Raw genomic sequence first — 22432 nt, 5'->3', positions numbered from 1 at the left:
TTTTCTTTAGTCTTTAGGATACGATTCATAGGCGGGGATGTATCTGCAGCACCACAATACTTAAGTCAGAATAGTTTGACACATATTTTGCCTTTAACAAATATTGCGATTTGGATAGGCCTATTGCGCTAGTCCATATTGCGATTTTGATAAAATTGCGATTAATTGTGCAACCCTAACACACTGCTTCTCCCTCCCAGACCTATACCTATTCATAGAAAGTCTATTATTGGCCACTAGAGGGCGCATTAAGAGACCAGCACTGTAGGCGTGGGCTACACTGCTAAGTCATCCAAAACCACCACCCCTCAGCCCTTTGGAAACACACAATAAAAATGCTGACAGCTTGTTAAACCATGTATTTTTACGGTTCATTCAAGTGCAACCGGTTTTTGATTCCAAATCAAGCTGACAGCAGCTGGTTTTTATTGATGAATTCCTCTCTGTGGTTGACAGTGAAATCAGTTGTTGCTGCACACGGCGGTCTGTCTCTGAACTGCATGTTAAATCAAATGGGTAAATGCAACATGAAATAGCCATGCCCTATTTTGTGATCAAAGTCAAAGTTCATACTTTCAGAAAACAATAGCTTACATTTCGTCCATATCCTCCCAAACTTGCTGACATTTAGTTATGCCTTTCTAATGTTTACAATAAAGGTATAGACCGCCTATACCACATAGCCTACAGATTAGGAAAATTAAAGCGGTCTATTTTATTTAAGCCCATTTCTGGAAGTCATTCTCGCACAGAACGCTGGGTTAACAAAGTTCAAGTTTCCCTTTCACTGTGTCCTTATATGGTTTTTGTTGTTGTTGCGATTTGGTGATGCGGTAAAACTGCCAGCTCTCTTTCTGTATATCTGTCACATTTGACTGTGACATGTAGCGGTAATCTCCTGCTGTGGTCCAGCAGCGTCCTCCCTCCCTCATGCTCTTGCTCAAGGGCAAATCGAGGTGCGCCTCTCCCGCCGCTGCGCAGCTGCTGAAGACAGCGCAGCATCCTCTCCACGCTCGGCGGCTCGGGACCTTTCCTCTGTGGGATGAATACAGAAGAGCCACTCGGATGGAAGGGAAGGGGACAACTTTCTCGTCGCACCTGTGATAGGTTTCAAAATGCCCAACACAAGGTGATTAAACGACTGCCATTTGTCTAGAATCAGTTTTGTTCGCTAAACTTTGGATTGTGGTGATAAGACGCACTTTTTTTTTTTTTTGTTGTCCTGTTGGATTTGAGTTTTGGCCCATCATGAAGAATAAACCTTGAGAAGAAGACATGGATTTTGCGCAGAGAGTTTGGCTGTTCCTTCTTCTAAACCCCGAAGAACTTAACTCTGGAAATCATGCTGTAAATCTCAGAGTTTCATATGTAAGTATGTAAGATTTATTTTTTGATTTCTGGAATTAATATTGAGCATGCACTCATGTTGCGGCCACACGGACAGAAAAGGTGAATTACTTCTTAAAGAGTAAATATGCTCAACATCATTTGTTAACAATTTGCTCATCTGCCTTTCTTTGCTTTCTTCGAGTTATGATGGAAAACTTCAATACAATGAAAATAATAATAATTAAAACAAATTATAGCCTAATTATTATTAATCTGGATTCATGGTCAATCTGTATTTAAAACAATAGGCCTATACTTATACATTAGCCTATATTAAAAAAAAGTACCAGAAAGTGCATAATGCAAAATATAAATGTAATATTTAATGTTTTTAATGGTCCCTGTTAAGCCCTAAAGGCGTATACTTACTTTAAGTACTTACTATACTTAATTATAAATTATTCACTTTAATTATCTCTCACTGTGGCAAAATCTGTTATAATACAGGGATGATGTATATTTCTAGTGCTAAATTGAGTGTCCCATGGCTTTTGTGACACATTACATAATGTTATGTGAGGCAGTGGTTTCACATTTGAGATCCATTTTTCTCTTTTGGTGACATCTGGCACTTTCACCTTCTTTTCCAATGTGGCTGATGTAAGTCAAGATTAGTTTTAAGATTTGCCCTGTTTTTAGAGTGGGATTCAGTTAAGCATAAGAACGGATATGTCTGAAACAGCAGAGGTCATAAAAGTAATTGCCATCAGTTCATCACTCATGGTAACAAATTTCACCGCTGTCTCATTTTGTAGGTCTATACTTACTGTAACCTACGTATTTAAGCTATGTGATGCAATTACATTGAAAGGTTTTTGCAGAAGAAGTAGGTCATCAGTTCAGTCTGTGCACCTCTGATCACAGTATGAAAGCTCTGAGAGGGCACAGACAGACACATAGCATGGCCCAGTACAGACAATATCTACAGTCTCACTCCCAGTTTGGGCTGGAGCTTTGTTTCCAAAAGTTTTAATGTCATTTATTTATTTTTTTTTGTCATCCACAAGTATTCAGATTGTTTAATTTGATGCTTGTTTTTTTACAATACATAAGATTAAGTTAACAAGCCTTGGTAAAGAAAGAAAAGATGCAAGAAAGAAAACACAAAACTCCTATCAGACCTATAATATAACCAGAAATTAACATGTAAAACATATAAACTTGGTATACCAGAAAGACCTTTGGAATGTAAACAAAGTAGTCCTAAATTAAAACACTTATTTTAATTTACATAATCAATCATGACAGTGAACAGAGAAATGCTTGTTGTGATATCCTTTCCTGATATGAGCCTCTTAAGGATTCAACCCCATAAATACAGAGAAACACACAACCCTAACATGAGAGTAAAAGTAACAGAAAGCAGAAGGACAATCAAAATACTATTTCTTCTATAAACCTTTGTATAATTGTGGTTGCATAAAATACCTATAATACCTAATACTGATATTTGGCAATCTTTTAGTAATAGCACATGTGACATAGTGACCATTACTGTAAGACTGGGAGGTGATAACACTTCTATTTCAAAGGCACAATCTGTAATTCACAAGAATACATGTTTTTTGGTGTTTCAAATATTAAGAAAAGATAATTTGCCACACACAAAAAAAAACTCAGAAAGGAAGAAACAATAACAGCTAAAATGCATTTGAATATGTTTTATTGACTAGATAAAGAACTTTCAATGATAATCAGATGACAAAGTTGCATAACACATCATACTATTTGTAAGAGTGGGCTACTCTTGATAAGTAACTTAAATGAGAATCTTCATGAGAAAGAATAAAAGAGTGGCAACAGAATGTCAAAGTAGGGTCAGGAGATCTGGCCCCTCCTCTGCAGTATCCATGGAACAATATGTGTTTCCTGTCAAAGTAGTCTTGGAATATAAGTTGATAGAAATAGATATGGAGACAGAGCAAAGTGCCTGGTATAGTCCAGTTGATACAAATAATGAGTGCAACAGATGTAGAAAAATAGCATATTGGGAGCACAGAGGTGATACTGTTAATGAGCTAGTAATCATCACTCAAGAGACAGTTTGTATTTGACACACCATTTCAAATGTTTACAGTAAGATGATAGAAGTAAGAGAAAAGGTTCTGAGCTGGATATTTGCCAGAGAGATGGACCTTCTCACACCAAAATTACAAAGTCTCACAAAGCGGAAAGGAGTTGTGACAGGAAGTGACATGAAGTGATGTGATGGGATGCAACACAATTGTTGTGCTCTAAATTACAATTTTCACATGCATTTTTGAACAGCTTTTAAAATGTTTTTTTTTTTATAAGCAAGGTGCATACTGCTTTCATATGCACATACAAACAGATACTTTTATTTCTTATCAGTAGCTTCCTCCATGAAATGATTCATGGCCATTGATTCATATTTTTGTTTTCATTTTGAATGGAGGAGGTTTTCATTGAAACTGCAGCTGAAAGCTAGAAACTGTTAATCCAGTTACACTTACAGTAAACATATTGTCTTTTCTGTCAATGAGATCTTGATAACAAATCATGCCTTACACATGATTTCTGAATCCCTTGTTAGATGCACTTAATACTCTTCTACATCACTTATGTACTCAAGTTTAGATGTCTATAGTTCAAACATTTCATAATTATGCACTTTTATTAGAGAGAAAATAAAAAGAATGTTGAAAGAGTCTGTGTGCACAGGTCCTATCCCCAAGGACAAAATAATGTTTTTACTCCAGCACATTATGACACACACTTATAGTTTAATTTAAAGCTATTTCTACTTGGGAGGCATATTGTGCAGCAAATGTCTCAATATATTTAAAGAAAATTAGCCTTCTTGACTCAAAATTGAATAATCTTTTATATGATTTAAGGGTTAGGATCTGAAGCTTTACTTTATTAGAAATACGTTAGCATTGTGTTACCTTTTTCCATCATCAATGAAGAGGTTTCAAAGGTAATTGATAATTGGTGGTAGCTGTTTAGAGAGAGGACAGTATTAAGCTGCTAAGGGATTCAAATTAGAGCTAGACCAATATATTAGCCAGGCTGATTGTATATGTCGTCAGATACGTAACAGGAACTTATAGTGTGGAAATGCCAAACTAGATCTAAGGGCCTTTAGAAACAGTATATACGTGCACGTCGTCTGTCCACCAGAGAGCTCTGAGAAGTTGATTTTGACACTGTAAAATGTTTTGTTTAGTATATATCTTGGTCACACAAAAAATGTAAGGTATTTGTATTAAGATTGTTTGTTTATGGTTTATGATAATAACGCAGTATCAGTTGGGATATAGTTTAAACCTGCAACACTTTGACTACAGGTCTGTCTGTGTCTTAGCACATTATTTGATTTATTCAGCTCTCAGTTATGAAAATTTGAAACAGTAGTATTGCAGAACACGTGTCAAGTTGAGTGTAACACGTGTCAAGTTGAGTGTGTGTGTGTGTGTGTGTGTGTGTGTGTGTGCGTGCGTGCATGCGTGTGTGTGCGTGTCTGTGTGCGTGCCAGTCCATTGCGCCGCTCTACTTTCAATCTAATTATCATAATTATTTGCGGTGATGATGACCATGTCACATCTGGCTGTTATGGGAATTAAATTTCATTCAACTAAAATCATTTTTTTCTCTCTGTATTGTCTAATTCTTTTAGTTTCCTAGCACGCAAATCTAAACAGTGCACAGAGGCAGATATTCTCTCTGTTTGACTGAATGTTGTTAGTTTGATTACACACGCTGCAGAGTAGAGGTCGTTGGCGTTTGTCACCTTTTACAGAAGACATGCTGTGACTGTCCGCGTTTCTTTGGATGATTCGTCACATCCTGACAGAAATATGCTTTCAACCTGTTTATCTGCTTCATGACGTTGCAAATGGACCTTAGCCTATTTATTTTCATAGCAAATGGGAAAGCGCTGGATTCAGTGTAGACCAGCTGATCTGAGATCAACCAAATAAGCAGATCAAGTGAAAGCAGATAACTAGCGTCTGGCTGGACGTGTGAAGGGATCAATGCATTTCAGGACAGGAGGAGATGGAAAACTCCCAGAGCTTAGTCAATATGAAAAGGATACAATGCCATTTCTCTGTCAGAAGGGGGACAGAGAAATGTAATCCTCTCTTTAGAGAGAGCTTTCTCGGTTATTAAAATATCAGACTGTCAATGGCTAAAATGAGGGAGTGGAAAGGCCTTTAGTATTGTCTTTATTTAGACAGTGGCCCTAGCCCTAGTCTCTGATCACATTACCTGCAAACAGTCCTTATGCTTTATTTAAGTCCAGAGGAACCAACTCTGCCAATAAGAAAAAAAAGGAAATTAAGATTTTAGAAATCCACAGGTAGCATTTCAAGCCGTTCAAATTATTTAGTAACATCTCTGGTACAAATGGTCTGTCATTTTCTGAATCAATTTAAATACTCAAAATTGGCTACAGCCAAGGTGTGTTATTAACATGGTAGTACATTGGAAAGGCACTAGAAAGAAAAGAAAATGTATCACTACCAATTTGTATAGTCAAGTTTCCACTTTTTTCACATTTCAGGAGCGCTGTCTTATTTTGTAATCATAATCTTCGTGTCTAATCACAAGTTTATTGGGACCCTGGTCCTACATAGTCTACTGTACTCTCACAAATTGTCATTGTACTCTGCAGTTCCCCTTAACTCTATGCAGCGTTTTTGTGTTTTATAGCCTGCAACCAAACGGCAACCTCCGGGCCTCAAAAGTGAAGTCAATGCAGAAAAGCTGCATTCTTTCTAATTTACAGCAGGGGTGACTCCACTGATTGAAAAAAGAAGTCTGTTTCTATAGAAGACTATGAGAAAATGAACCTACTTCTCACTTGATTTATTACTTCAATAAACATTTTCAGAATTATTTTATGGTCTCAATCGCAAGTGTCAAGTCTTCTTCAATACAGAATGATGTTCATTTAATAAATGATGGTCCCATTTAGAGTAAAATAGAAGATAAAGCAGGGGATGCTTTAGGGCATGGCAGCCGTGTGATTGCCAAGTCTCTACCATGGCGCCTTGCATAGTCCTTAGGTTGTCCGTCAGATCCATCCCCTCGCTCCTCCCCAGCTCCACCCTCCCGTCGAAATCACTTCTGGCTCCAGAAACCCAAGATGGCTTCCAAATACTAGTCCACAAACCAATGGGGTGACATCACTGTGGCTTTTTCCACTTTTGTAGTCTATGTCCTCAACTTAACAATTGTGGTTCTCTCCAACTGCTCTAATCCTAATTTTCAACAGCATCAGGCAGCTGTTTTCACTAAAAACTTGGTTTGGAAAAATCAAGAGAGAGCTACTGTAGGAGGACATTTTGGCTTTTAGGGGTGTGTTTTGGTGTGATGTTAAAAAAACCCGACAGAATACATTTTTAAGGTTGCTGCCAGGTCGATGTCAGCGACCATCCTAAATCAGTGCTGGTGAAAACCTCTGGTCAGAGCTGCAGTCGTGGACTTAATCCTTCTGACTCACAACTATGGCTGCCCTAGTTAGACAGAGGCAGTTGGATAACATTTATCATGTCTCTGGACCACCCTCAGTACCATCTTCCAATCATTAAAATCAGGGGCAAGTACTTGCTAAATCATCCTGATGTTAAATGTTTCTGTTTGTATAAAAATGAGACAGCCCTGGAAGTCTAATATTTACTCTCCTTGTAGCTGTATCTGTCTCTTTAGCTGCTAAATGCTCCACTATGTCCACCAGATAGCTGCTCACCTTGTCTGTCTGCTGTTGGGTGCTGAGCATGTAGTGCACAGTGGGTTTATCAGAGCTTTTTCAATTAAAATAGCTATCTGCTGTGGCTGGCATTGATGCTGATGAGGGCAATGAGACTCGCCATGTGCAGTTAAAAGGTGAAGCAAAACGAGAACAATGAACTGAAGTATGTTAAAACACTCGGTACAGCTGAGGGAAATGCAGAGTTGGGTGGTAATTCTCAGGCGTCACTACAAGCAACACTTTTTGACATTATACACATCATATGACCTATGTTATTATATACATACAGTAAGTCAGCTTTAAGGCTAAAAATATATCTAATAAAGAGAAACTAGCATTTCTTACAAGGTGACAGACAAAGTGTCAGTGAGTTGGAGAGAGTGTTCAGTCAAAAGGCAAAGTCCACTATAAGAATAAGGTACAGATACAAGTTCACTGGGAATGCAAAGGAGGCATTGCAAGGGTTCAACTCTATGATGGGCCTAGAGCAGAGGCCAGCCCTAATCAAATGCCCCGATCCTGCCTCTTTGGCTGAGCAGCCACGCATTTTCTACAGAAGGTTCTTTTAACCCTCTGTGAATCATTTTGTTAGATGATTTATGAGCATTGTGAGGATCATGAGTTATCTGATCTGTGTATTGAATGAAGTGCCACATCCGAGAAGCCTTGTTGTTTATTAATTGTTGTTGCATGAGCCTGTATGATGGAATAAGATGACTTATTCCCTCTCACCTTTCTCTATCTCTGTTTTGTTTTAACTCCCCACTCCCCACTTCCCCGCCCGTAGCTGTAAGTAAATTCTAGTACAGGAGAATCAGGATGAAAAGATGGCAACCATACTGTTACCAACGGGTCCTGATGGCTTGCGGCGGTTCACTCGCGAATCCTTGGTTGCGCTGGAGCAGCGGATTGCGGTGGAGCAGGCCAAAAATGCCAAGGATTGCCACGAGGCTTACAGGAACACAGAGCCACCCAAACCCAGGATCGACCTGGAGGCAGGCAAGCAGCTGCCGCGCATCTTCGGTGACATCCCTACAGAACTTATCGGTGTGCCACTGGAAGACATTGATCCGTTTTACTACAAGAACCAGAGGGTGAGAGCGCCTGTGTATGTAGAAAATTAACAAACTGATCTTTCAACTATCTAACCTCAAAGGAGAATGGCCTTCATTTTTGTTTTTATTTAACATTTCAAATTTAGTAAATTTATGACTTATCCCAAAGGACTTTGGGATGAGATCAGTCACATTTTACACCTTTTCAACAGACATCGGAAGAAACAGGGGCCAAACAGCTGTTGTGTGGGCAAAAGATAACATGTTCAGACATGATTGGCACCCAAACAAAATGACTAAAGACAGACATTCAGTGCCCTCTCAGTGTGTCAGCTTAATGAATAAAGAATTAAGACTTGGTTCACTTTTTGTCAAGTCTGTTTTAAGACAATACATACATGCCACATGTACAGTAGTTTCCCCTTTCTGTAATCATTCCTCGTGTTCATATTGGCTATTAAAAGATGCCATCCTAACATGCTTCCATCTGAAGTGATGGAGGATGAAATCGCCGTTCTGTGCAAAAATGCATTCCCAAGTATAGCTGAGGCTTCAGCAGTCTGAGTTAACTATATGAAGTTGTTATCTTCCAATGTTAAAGTCTTATATTCCCTTGTTTTTGTTTCTCCAGACAGTGTTTCCTTAATGAGCCATGGTAGAGGGATAAGTAACACAACAAGGAAATGTGGTCCTAAAAAGACTGTAACTTTGGAAGATACCAGCTTTATTTGTCCAACTCAGACAATTGAAGACTCATAGTATCTTCACCTAATCTTTGGAATACATTAGTGCAATGAGGACTGTAGATTTTGTCCCCCATCACTTACATTGGGCACTAGGATTTCCAAAGGACTAATTAATGGACAGGTGGAAAGATTATAAAAACTGTTTCAATGTGCACCTGACTAAGACAGACTTGAAATATTGCTATTTATACTATGACTGATTTTAATTAACTGCAAACAGATCGCTCTAAACAGATCCAACATTTATGTTTCTGCGTCTTTAAACATTCACTGACTGATTGATTGCATCTCAAGAAATGGTTTTGATGATCTGATACATGTTCCTGCATTTTAAATTGTCAACAAAACTCTCCTCTGGACTCGTGAACATGATATGGTGGCAGTGGTGGCCGGGAGGTCGTCGGTTCAATCCCCAGACCGACAAGATAAAATCTGGGTGGGGAAAGTGAAAGAGCAGCACTTGTCCCTCCCTCATTATCACCACTGAGGTGCCCTTGAGCAAGGCCCTTAACCCCAACCGCTCCAGTGGAGCTGCTCAGTGGCCAGCAGATCAGACTGTGGTTGTACTGGGCAGCTTCCAGGTGTGAATGTGTAACTGTGTGAATATGATCAGGGCGTTCCTGCAAAAGAGAGGCTGCCTTTCGGTGAACCTTCCCTGAATAAATAAAGGTTAAATAAAAAAAAGAAAAAAAAAGAAATATGTCAGGGATCCAGTTTAGCCACGGTTTTCAATGAATTCACCAAGTGGTGTTTTAGAGCAGCTATGCCAGACTTGAGCAACTTCGTCTTTTGTGGACGCAGAAATAGGATTAGCAAGTTTTGAGTTGGTAGATCAGGCTGCTGCCCATAATGGGCCGCTTATGGAGAGATGAAAAAGGACGTGGCAGTCATTCTCAGGGTCTCTTTGTTTTGGCATGTGATGCACTGCTGGATGGGAGGATTATCCAAAGACGAACAAATATTTAAATAAATGCAGCATCTGTTGGGGTAAAGGTCCAGCCCGCTTTGGAGTTGCCTCCATTATCTCAACTGGCCTCGCTGGCTGCGTGTATATGAACTCGCTGCTTTCTTGGAGGCAGAAGTGATTATGGTGGAAGTTAACACAGGCGGTAGACTGAGTGGTCGACTCAAAACAGCAGCTATAGTTTTATGCGCTGCAGGGAAAGAAAACAGCTGTTTTTATCTGCAAAACTGAAGCAAAATGTTGCTGTACACGATGGGAACATTTGTTTGGGAAATGTATTTACATTTTGATTTACATGATACACTCTTTATTTACAAAGTGAAAGCACATTTAAAAAAATGTGTTTTACCTCACTAATGATTTCTGTTTCTGTTTTCTTTGCAGACTTTTATAGTACTTAACAAAGGGAAGGCCATCTTCAGATTCAGTGCCACATCTGCAATTTACATATTTAGTCCATTTCACTTCATCAGATCAATCGCCATAAAAGTTTTAGTCCATTCATATCCTTTTTGAATACCCAGAGCCTGTGTCTCTGCCTGCCACGGACATGTAAAATAATCATGTAACTGTATGATGGATGGAGCGGGCCAATTTATTTCCTGTTAGACCATATTATTACACTGTCACTTTGATTAGTTTGTTCAAGGGTGATGTTAAGGGTGATAGTAATCATGATAATGTGAAGGTTGTTTAAACTGCTTTGCACTCCAAAAAGTACATCACATTACTTCAGTATATTGACTTTTGTGATAACATGAAGATTAGACTGCTGAGAACAAACCACTGTAAACACTTTTCACCAAAATAATAATTTTATACTGTAAAAAGGCATTCCTTGCATCTCATACGGGCAGATAAGCCAATTTCTAATATTTACTGATTTCTATTTCTATTGGATTTTTCTCATAGTCCCATTTTTTTTTTTTACAGCTTTGTAATGGTCCTCTCTGGCATTGCAAAACAAATCCCCTCATATCCCTCATTTAATCTCTGAAATGAAATAAGAGCAAGGAGATTTCACATCATGGGACGGCTGCCTATTAGTTCTCAGACCGCCGGTTTGTACTTTACATGCAGGAGGGACTCTTTCCTCTGGATCTCCTCTATGTTATACATGTAAAGACATCTATTGATCAAATCATCTTTAAAAAATAAATAACAGCTATCAACTTTAATTGATTTTCTACAACTGATAAATCACATAAATTACTGACATTATGCTGAACTACATTTTTAAAATCCCTATGGGGGCATTTTATATATTTTTTTATTTTGTGATTACATTTATATTTAATAATTAAATTATTGAATATAATATATATATATATATATTTTTTATTTAGCAACTAACAGATCCTTTGTTATTGTTTCATTCATCCATAAGAGAGAAAAAAAGCTTATTTGAAGTATTTAAGTATTTTAGAAGTTACTATTTCACAGTACATTTTCTTTAACCTGTTTTCCACATTGTTCAGCTTGTTCATAATGTTCACTATACTGACCAACTGTTTCTTCATGGCAATGTCTGATCCGGGACCATGGACTAAGTACCTGGAGTAAGTAAACACAGTATTTAAGATGAAAATGTGTGCCTTGGACATCATTTGAAACCGTGCTACATGTGTTCTAATATGGAGCTTTGCTGGGGTTTGTTGTTTTGTCAGTGATGATTGAAGAATCAGTGGACATGTAAGTAATATTTACTGCAGCCAGAACGCCACATAGGCATGTTAAAAGAAAGCATGTGATGTGGAATGAAACTAGTCGCCTAAGTATTGTGATGGGCATGATGTGGTAGATCATGGGCATTCTTAGCATACAGCATGCTATCTGCTTTTTCTTAGACTTTACATTTTTTCATTTACTTTTGCAACGTTATACATTCATTTATAATAAATGTGAAAAGAGAAACAGTTACACTTTGTTGCAGAGAGATAGATGAGAAGATCGGTACTACGCTCATATAAATACACGTTAAATATGAAGCTACAGCCAGTAGCCGATTTCGCTTAGCTTAGCAAAACAGGAGGAAACAGCTAGCCTAGCTCTGTGTTCAAACTAAACTCACTCAAATATGGCCGCTGGAGCGTTTGTGGAGTATTTTTGCATTTCACAAATATTCGCCCTTAACAGACACCTGGAGTACTCCTCCTGGAAAGCAACCTCCATAGATACCACATACCTTAGCAATGTTTATTTCCGCCATCAACCAATAAACACGATTGTTCACTTTTCTCAAGCCATCTCCTTTATTGTTCTCTCTACTGATGTTGAGTCGTAGAGCTGTCGTCCATTTCTGATTCTCGGTGACGTCAGTAGAATCTCAACGCTGTGACATTAGGAGAATGTAAATGCTGATGGGCTTTTGCAACACTGAGTCATGTGCATTTTTTGCCCAAGTTGAAACATTTGAAGTCGCAAGGACGCAGTATACACAATACTTAGTCTATTGGCGTCGCCCTGCCAGAATTTGCATCTATGCATGGCTTTATATGTAATCATAACATGCAAAAAATTTGCTTCACGTTTGGTCTGAACACACCTTTGAAGTAACATAGGTTTTTGTACAAGCTATAACACGTGTAAGCTTTACAGGTGCAGATTTTGTTCGGACAGAGCCAGGCTAGCTGCTTCCCCCTGTTTTCAGTCTTTATGCTAAACTAAACTAACCAGCAGATGACGTAGCTACATTTTTGCTCTTTAAATGAGGCAGATGTGAAGTAAGACTGTTTACAAGTATGAAACAAATTGGAATATGAATGAACCACTAGAAAGTAATAATAATAATAATAATACATTTATTTATAAAGCGCTTTCAAGTCAAAGTGCTGTACAGAACATAGAAAATACAGTTTAAAAACAGTTCCAATGACTAAAATATAACACACACTCTCAGAAAAACATTAGATTAAAAATTAGGTGTCATACACAACAGTAAACAGATGGGTCTTTAGCTTTGCTTTAAAAACCTCAACAGAACAAGCCTGCCTGATGTTCAGAGGTAAGCTGTTCCACAATGTTGGTGCGCGGAAGGAAAAGGCCCGTTCCCCAATTGTCTTCTTTTTAACCCTTGGGACACTCAGAAGACCCGTCCCCTGAGAACGCAGGGCTCGAGCAGGCACATAGGGTTTCACTAGGTCATTGAGATACAACGGTGCGCTGCCATTTAATATTTTATAAGTTAGCAGCAACACCTTAAAGTCTGCTCTGGCATGAACAGGGAGCCAATGGAGAGAAACTAACACTGGTGTAATATGTTCATATCTGGAGGCTCCAGTCAGAACACGAGCTGCAGCATTCTGAACCAACTGCAGACTCCGCAGACTTTTCTTTGGCAGACCCGACAGAAGCACATTACAATAATCTAGCCTGGATGACACAAAGGCATGAATGAGGACCTCAGCGTCCTTAAACGACAGTATTGATCTTATCTTTGAGATGTTTCTGAGATGGAAAAAAGCAACTCTGGTCACCTCCTTAATATGTAAACCAAAAGAAAGTGTCTGATCAAAGAGCACACCAAGATTCTTAACTTGGTGTCTACGATTGATTACACAATCATCGAGAGACAAAGTAAAGTGATCATAAAGATGACCTAGTTTTGCTGGTCCAATAACCATCATTTCGGTCTTGGCAGAATTAAGCAACAAAAAATTTGTTGATAACCACCTCTTAACAGCTGCAAGACAGGCCTCAAGTTTAGCTGTGTTAGACTCACTTCCTACATCTAGTGGCATATACAGCTGCATGTCGTCAGCATAACAATGAAAAGCAATCCCAAAAGAACGGAAAATCTGAGTGTTCAACATGTCTTGTGTGTACTGTATAGACATGTATATACATGGAACATGTATAAATGTAACTGCAATAATATATTCAATTCAATTTTATTTATAGTGTCAAATCACAACAGAAGTTATCTCGGGACACTATACAGATAGAGGAGGTCTAGACCACACTCTTAAATTTACAGAGACCCAACAATTCCCCACAAGAGCAAGCATTTGGTGCGACAGTGGCAAGGAAAAACTTAATTTTAATGTATGTTACAGTAATAATGATAGATGTGCTCATTATGTTACTTTAAACGGTTTAATCATGCTAATATCTTACATATTATTCTTTCTTTTATTTATCATGTTTTGCCTGTTAGTCCTTATTGTTACTGATTGTGGTTTATTTTAATGCTCACTTCCATTTTGAACTGTAAATCTTGTTGAACACTGGATTTAGAGGATTTTCTCTCCCTTCCATGAATATTTTTCAGGTATACTTTCACTGGCATTTACACTTTTGAGTCCATGATAAAGATATTAGCGAGAGGATTCTGTATAATGCCGTTCACCTTCTTGAGAGATCCATGGAACTGGCTGGACTTCACCGTCATTCTCATGGCGTAAGTAACGATATCATTCATGCTTCATTCGTATTGGCAATCAAGCTCACATATCATTTACTCTACATCAGTGGCTACATTGGGCAGAAACATAGAATTAAAAAGGTCCACCTTAATTCAGTGTTCACATTTTGTCTTGTGGGGCAGTTTTTGTGCAGACTGTAATGATGGGATAATTTCCAAAAAAACATTTTTCAGTAATGTCAAAGAGACCGTAGTCAGTCAGAAACACTGTGAATGAGAAGCCTATTGTTGAGGTCATAGATCTGTGACCATGATGCAGCTGGCAGATTAGACAGGTGACCTCTCCGAGACCAATCATCCTGACAGGACATTCGCTGTGTTTGAAAACAGCAAGACAAAATCCTTTTACTGTGTGTAAACACACTGAAAGCTGTCATCACCTTCAGCGATTAATTTGTTTTTGATTAATTACGGTTCAGTCAGCTAATTCATCTGTCATTTCCTCTCACAGGTGCAAAGACAAAGTTAGCGACTAGATGGTTAACATAGCGAAGCATTTAGCAGCTAAAGAGCCAGATATATCTCTTAGGAGTTAGTGGAGACCAAAACAGAGCTAAAAGAAGAATGGATATTGGATTTATAAGTTGGAAAGAAACTCCAAATAAATGCTAATGTTGCTCTGTGTCTGCACATAGTCTGTATAAAATATGGATGTAGTCTCAGTGACGTCAAAAAGCCAAAATGAAGCTCGAAGTTTGCGGCACCCATTAGCTCCGGCTGTTGCCATCTTGGCAGTGACTGACACCGCCTGACTCCCGGCTAATCCAAAAGTGCCCCCCAGTTGTCATGAAGGGTTAACTTAGCTTTAGAGAAAAAGAAAAGCTTTTTTGTACCAGTCTGCAAACATGTTTATTTTAAAGTTGGGCATTTTAACACGGGGGTCTATGGGGATTGACTTCCTTTTGGAGCCAGCCTCAAGTGGCCACTCGATGAACTGCATTATTTTGCACTTCCGCGTAGGCTTCATTTTCCAGCACTGGAGGTTGCCGCTTAAGTTAGCCACATCAACTTATACAGCAAGTCAGTGTTTGGATCCCTGCTTGTTTCCTTTGCCCCAAGTGGCCACAAACAATCAGTTATTGCAGGTTTAAGTAAAGTCACTGACACACTCTATGATAACTACTATTATTTTGTTTATAATTCTACATGAATTCAAAGAATGAATAAATAAAAAGAAATGTTAAGCCAATAACAATTTAAAACCATAATGTTATTTGATTGAAATGTATCTATAAAGACTTACTACAAACTGTTAAGAAATGTCTGAACTTTAATTATTTAACCCCAGTGATCATAGAAATCACCAGAATTTACACTTAAATCTTCCTGCAAAGGGTCATAAATCTCCTATTATCAATTTCCAGATACGTGACAGAATTTGTCGACCTCGGAAACGTCTCAGCATTAAGAACTTTCAGAGTACTACGAGCACTGAAAACCATCTCAGTTATCCCAGGTAAGTTGGGTTGTCCTCTCTGCTTTTCCCACATCAACAGAAAACTCAATTTGTCTGTGTTACCAACCAATTTATGTATTGTCTCCTCTCCTCCGTCAAGGTCTGAAGACCATCGTCGGCGCTTTGATCCAGTCTGTGAGGAAGCTGGCGGACGTGATGATCCTGACCGTCTTCTGTCTCAGCGTGTTCGCCCTCATTGGCCTGCAGCTCTTCATGGGCCTGCTGCGGCAAAAGTGCATCCGCAGCCTCGGGCACTGCATCAACTCCTCCTACAGCCCCAACGCATCCTTCATCTGCAATAACAGAACCTGGAGCTCCAGGGCGGACTTCCTCGGCAACGAAGGTCAGATAAAAAACAAAAGAGGCTGGTGTTGAGCAAGCATTTCACACATGTAGACTGCTCTGCATACTGTCCAGTACCATTAACATTTAGTGAAGTCAGAAAAAAAGTGGTTTCTTTACCGTCTTTTTCTCCTTTCCTTAGATAATTTTTACAAAGTTGAAGGAGCAAAGGATGCCTTAATATGTGGATATGGAAGTGATGCTGGGTAAGTGAGTGTTTGTCCTGCTTACTGCTTGTTAATCATCTGCAGGCTATTGCATAATATCAAAATGTTTAGTGTCAAATGGCTTTAATCCCATTCATACGCATACGCAGTAGATGATGTGCTTCAGGTTTCATATTTAAATCTGTGACTTATAGGCGTAATGTATAGAAGAATGAACCCGTCAGAGGGAAAGGTGTAGCGTGAGAGAGGTTGTACACAAGACTACATGTGGTGTGGATAATCACCCTGGCTCCACTGGAACCCTTTACAGAGAAACATGGAGTTGCCAGCTGGAGAGAGGGGGGGTCTTTGGAGATTTCATCATCTCAAAAGCTCTATGACATGATTAGGTCAACCGGAGCAGACCGGATCACTTCGGATTGATATTCTGTTATTGTTGAGAGGAGATACTGTACCGAAGTCTTCAAGCAGCAAATAAGTTTGTGTCTTTTTGACAGAGCAAATACATGACTTAATTTCTAACATCAATATAAATATAGACATGCATAGATGACATTGTATCTGAAGACTTTGTTCCCAATCAAAGGCACAGTGTGAAACCTTCCAAATATTGCTACTCAGCCTACGCACTGAATAATCCTATAAATCCAAATGCTTTTGAAACAAGCACAACAGGATGACTCTGCCCATGCCAGGCCCAGTTCAAGGGTTATAGTGAACTAAATTCCCATCTGTGTGAATCCGAAATCCTGCAGCTTCAACAAATGGCTTCCATTAGGTGCTCTTGTTAATAATACAAGATAATGGATGATAGCAAATAACAAAAACTGGTGATATTATGTAAGCTTTAACAGGGAAGTTTGGTGCAGATATTCTTTTCTTAAACTCTTAAAACAAGTGGTTCTATATTGAACCTTTTTAGAATTTATATACATAACTGATGCATCTTGTGTTAAAATGCTCATACTAAAGAAAGTGAAAGAAAAAATCTAAAAGAAACAACTGCTAGCCTGTAGCTATCGCAGACCGCCACAGCTCGTAGGTATCGCTCCTCTAAACTAACTGGCAAGTCAAGGACATTTGTTTTTTCCTGTACAAATCTATGATTGAGCCTTTTGATTAGAGATGGCCCGATACCATTTTTTGCTTCCTGATACCGATTCCGATACCTGAACTTGCGTATCGGCCGATACTGAGTACCGATCCGATACCAGTGTGTCATATATTTTATTATGTTTTAACAACTGTATACTACTATCCCTGTATGGATGTGATATGATTTCTATCTTTATTGTCGGTCTGGCTTAGGTTCAACTCTTTGTAAAACATGAACAAACACAAACAATGAATGCCACAGAACTTTCTTCTATCCAGTTTGACAGTCAGTTATAACGGAAAAAGAACATAAACTACTTTAACGTAGATTTTCTTTAGGGCTTTATTACGTGGTATCGGATCGGTGCATAAACTCCAGTACTTCCTGATACCGATACCAGCATTTTAGGAAGTATCGGGGCCGATACCGATACTGGTATCGGTATCGGTATCGGAATCGGAACATCTCTACTTTTGATGACAAAACTTTCTTTGACTAAGGGGATCCTGGGGCTCCTTTTAATGAGAGGTTCTCAATGAAAGTGTGTATGAGACGTTTTTATAAGGGCTTAAGCTAATATTGATATTAATACAGTATGTTAATAGAAAAAGTATATAGTAGTTACACATTTTTATTGGCATCAGGGTGCAGCCAACCCTTTAGCTTTAATCTCACTCTGTAACCTCTCCTCCAAAAACACAGGCGCTTAATCTCCCAAGACGTAAAATCTGATTCAGTAATTTGTGTTCAAGTCAAAGCGAAAAGAGGATACATTTGAGGGCATTCAGAGGGAAATGACGTCAGTAAACTCCCATAAATAGTAGGTCAGTAAAATCAGACCAGCACCAATATGACCGATCCAGCTGTCCTAGAGTTTACATGTCAGTGCAATTAGATTATTTTTTGATTTGTCGCCTATTGTTTGTGTTTCTGCCATCGGTGGAGATCCAACAACACGCTATTGACACTCGGTCTAATTCAGTTTAAATCTTTTTTCTGTCTTTCTGTGTGTTAAAGACTCTTTAGACAATTAGAAAAACAGGAGGATCAGTCCTTTTGTCTCCTTTTAATTTTAACTTTGCTCTGTCTTCACCAAGAATATGGTATTTATTGCATTAGTTTGTCTTTGTGGTTAGATTGATGTTAAATCAAAAACAGAATGAAAAGGCCCATGACACATTTGCCAGGTTATAGGTTAAGTAACTGTAGGGTAGCTTATGTGTCTGTTGCCAAATGATTGCAAGCCTTTTAACTTCTGTGACATTTTAGATGGAACTTTCTGAGGCTGGCTGTGGAGACGGGCAAGATATTAAGCAGGACAGGATGGAGGACGTAAAACATAGAGGATGCTTAATCTTTTGAGTGTATTCCAACAAGTAATCCCTGAGTAGATTTTCAAATTAAAGCTTTGGATACGTTACGATGACACATACAGTACACACACACACATGCACACAGACACAAGTGGGCATGCACACACACACACACACACAAAATTACAAGTATAACAAGTTTGTGATAAATAATTTGCTCAAAGGTCCAAGCTGTTTCTCATCGCGCCTACTGTAGAGTTCAGGCAAACACTTATCCCCTCACATCTTAAAGCCACTGTGCATCAAGGATTATGACTTTCGACTTTTCCCCTTGACCGAACGGATGTGGCCATGGAAACCCACCACCTCAGCCCCGCCCACCATAGAGGGAAAACACTTTGCTTGGATTGACAGATGTTCCTCTGCTGATCTGTTATTCAAACTGCAGGGAATTGATGGTACACTCTCAAGAGTGCTACTTATAAATAGTATAAACATGTAAGCAAATAGCTTTCATACAGCTCTTATACACCCTAGACTCTTTTGCTTTGATGATGTGAGATGACATGTTTATGAAAATAACTATTCTATGATTTGTAGTACATTTTTAAATTTAAATGTTTATTAAATTTATTAAATTATTGTCAAATACATACTGTCAGTCTTATATTTTTTAATATATTGTTCCTAGCATTGCAGAAAGCCATTGATGTCCATTCATTTCTGTACAGTTTGAAATCAATTAGCAGATTCTTGAAACTTCCTTGAGTTGTGTAATCCATCACAGTGAACACTGAGTCTGCACTTCTGTCCGTCAGTGTTAGATTAAAGGTACAAGGTAATGCAGTGAAACAACTGCATTACAGTGCAAAGACATTAATGTAAAAGCAAGTTTCAAGAGTCTTCTAACTGACTTTGGCCTGGAAACCAGACAAATCTGCCAGCTCATGTTTAATTTGCTCTGGCAGATATGTCTGGCCCCCCTCCCATTCAGACAGACTTCCAGCCGAAGAGAAACTAGGCAGACCTATCACAACCGTTTATCTCACATAGGGCGGGTTTAATACGACCGAGGAGTGTGATGCTTGATTTGAACGCAGCTACAAAACATAACTGGCAAAATTTAAATTGACTATTTGCCCAAAATGTTGTCGTTTCGTTGCTCTGATTGGTTGTAGGTCACGTTTCGTATCACACATTTGAAAAATAACCTGGCGATGCGAGGCTAACTGACTTTTATACCAAAAATAAATAAATTAAAAGCAACGATTCCCTTAAATAGTAGGAAAAATACTTCAAAAACACAAGACAACTCAAACTTCACACTCAACATCTACGTAATACTTAGCATTCCTGTAATACACTGTAGGATGTCCAGTGTATTACCATTGAGTACAAAGTAATACACTATATGATGTACACAGAAAAAGAACACTGGCATGACTACATGTTCTGGTCTTCCCAGTCTGTGAGGAGGCAGATCAGATCCCACAGTGAGTGCATGTGGCATAGCGGCTCTCCTTGAGGAGCGCTTACTCTGGATAAACCCATGCAAGAGCATCTCCAGGGCAGTTACCATGAAAAACCTCAGGGATATAAGCCTGAAAGGGGCCTTGTTTTTACAGCAGCATCTAATTGCAAGAGAAGTCTCACATTGGTTGTTTAAGTCAGAGATTCTAAACCAATGTTGCACTGTACTAACCTGACTCCGCCAGATGGATTGCTTCGCATTTGCTCGGCATATCCATCTGGGAACTTTCCGTTGGAGAACTTTTGGGAAGGGGTGGAATACTGGCTATTTGATTGGATGAACCATCTGTCTATCACCTATGTTGGTGATAGACGGGCCAAATCAACCAATCAGATCCACGAAGCGTATGAAAATACAACCACAAGCCCGCCCCTGCTGCTGCAGGCAAAGCATAGCTCGTAAGCTCAGCATGCAAGCAACATGTCGGTAAAGGATATTTGCCGTTTGTGTAACGAGAATTTAGGAATAAAAGACACCATTTCAGGTTCCCGGACCATATTCCAAAAGAAGGATCCAAGAGAAAAAAAGCATTAGCGAGCGGCTAACAGAATTAGGGCTACCGCTGTCTGATAATACTGGTTAGCTGATTGGATAAACCATCGGTCTATCACCACCTAACCCACCTCAAAACCAACGCTGATTGGCCCGGTCGTTTGGCTCCAAATTTTCTCTGCCTCAAGATGCCAGACTGATCTGGGAGTGGAAAACTGGAGCTCGCGAGATCAGGATGGTCTCATGAGGCTAGCACTGTACAGCACCTTGTAACCATGGTTTTGAAAGGTGCTTTATAAATAAAATGTACTTACTTACTTACTTACTTTAGAGAATCACTGGTTTAAGTGAGTTGTATGAAGATTAGCAAACACAACATTTATGTACATTGCATATTAGGCAGCCACAAATTCTTGTCTTTACATTGCTGCTCAGACTAGTTTTTATTAAGAAAATGTATCCAACACTTAGAATACTGATTATAATAGGAATCACTGTGCCCTACAAGAGCTCATGACTTGTCACAGTAGTTAAAGGTCCCATGACATAGTGCTCTTTGGATGCTTTTATATAGGCCTTAGTGGTCCCCTAATACTGTATCTGAAGTCTCTTTCCCAAAATTCAGCCATGGTGCAGAATTACAGCCCCTAGAGCCAATCCCACAATGAGCTTTCCTTAGTATGTGCCATTTCTGTGTCTGTAGCTACTGAGGAGGAGAGAGGGGGGGGGCAAGGGTGAGGGTGGGGGTGTGGCCTTGACCAACTGCCACTTTGCTTGTTTGAAAGCCATGATGTCTCTCTCTCATGGGTGGGCCAAATTCTCTGGACGGGCAAAGCAGAGAAAGGGGAGGTAATCTTGCTCCTTATGACCTCATAAGGAGCAAGATTCCAGATCGGCCCATCTGAGCTTTCATTTTCTAAAAGGCAGAGCAGGATACCCAGGGCTCGGTTTACACCTATCACCATTTCTAGCCACTGGGGGACCATAGGCAGGCTGGGGGAACGCATATTAATGTTAAAAAAAACCTCATAAAGTGAAATTTTTATACCATGGTACCTTTAAGGAAGTTACTTAAAGGAGGTTTTGAATGCTTTGGCTTTTTTTTTGACTTACTGTAATAATGTGTTTTAAATCAAATTTAGACTGATGTCATCTTATGCCATTGTTTTTCATTAATTACATTATAGTAAGTACAGTTAAAATAAATAGAGTTTCAGTTAATTAATAGTTGACCTTATCTAAAATATCAGAAAATGCAAACAGACAACCGACCAACAGTCAAATTACAGAAAAGAAAAAGCAAATAGAAAAGAAAATAATTGTTCATTAATGTTCTCCAGTTAATTGACTCATTTCATTAATTTGAATCATTTCAGCTCTAAAAATAAAATGTGCTGACTTGTGTAAATGTTGCTTACTGTAGATAGGTGATCCACTGTATTGAACAAATCAGGAAAATAAATATGTCGAGAAATCATGTAAATCTAGTCCTTCTTTTACATTAAAAAGGTTGACAGAGTGTCATTGAATACAGAATATGTTTTAGTTTTTCATTATCCCTGCTTGCTAATTAGACATTTATATAAAAAAGCTTCATAGAAGGTAGGACATCAAACCAAAAAAACATATGGTATACTTTGAAAAAAGGTCAACAGTAATGTAATGTGTTCACAATACAACAAGATATAATTAATGGCCAGCAATATGCAAAACCTTATTGAGTGAAAGAGGGGAGCAGA

At 38.8% G+C, this 22432-nt stretch overlaps 1 protein-coding gene across 1 annotated transcript in view; it reads left to right on the top strand.

Moving 5' to 3' along the window:
- The first annotated feature begins 778 nt into the window (after positions 1-778).
- The window catches only part of LOC114565849 (sodium channel protein type 4 subunit alpha B-like), a 47325-nt gene continuing 25671 nt past the window's right edge, over positions 779-22432 (top strand). Inside the window, 9 exon segments of the mRNA XM_028594135.1 lie at positions 779-1129; positions 1237-1368; positions 7896-8202; positions 10258-10376; positions 11343-11432; positions 14144-14272; positions 15661-15752; positions 15853-16095; positions 16237-16300. Of these exon segments, the coding sequence (XP_028449936.1) occupies positions 7936-8202; positions 10258-10376; positions 11343-11432; positions 14144-14272; positions 15661-15752; positions 15853-16095; positions 16237-16300 (1004 nt within the window). The 5' untranslated portion in view covers positions 779-1129; positions 1237-1368; positions 7896-7935.

The sequence above is a fragment of the Perca flavescens genome, chromosome 12, assembly GCF_004354835.1.
Source record: "Perca flavescens isolate YP-PL-M2 chromosome 12, PFLA_1.0, whole genome shotgun sequence".
Lineage (NCBI taxonomy): Eukaryota > Metazoa > Chordata > Actinopteri > Perciformes > Percidae > Perca > Perca flavescens.
Note: the sequence above shows the minus strand (reverse complement) of the source record. Positions and strands in the feature narration are given on the sequence as shown.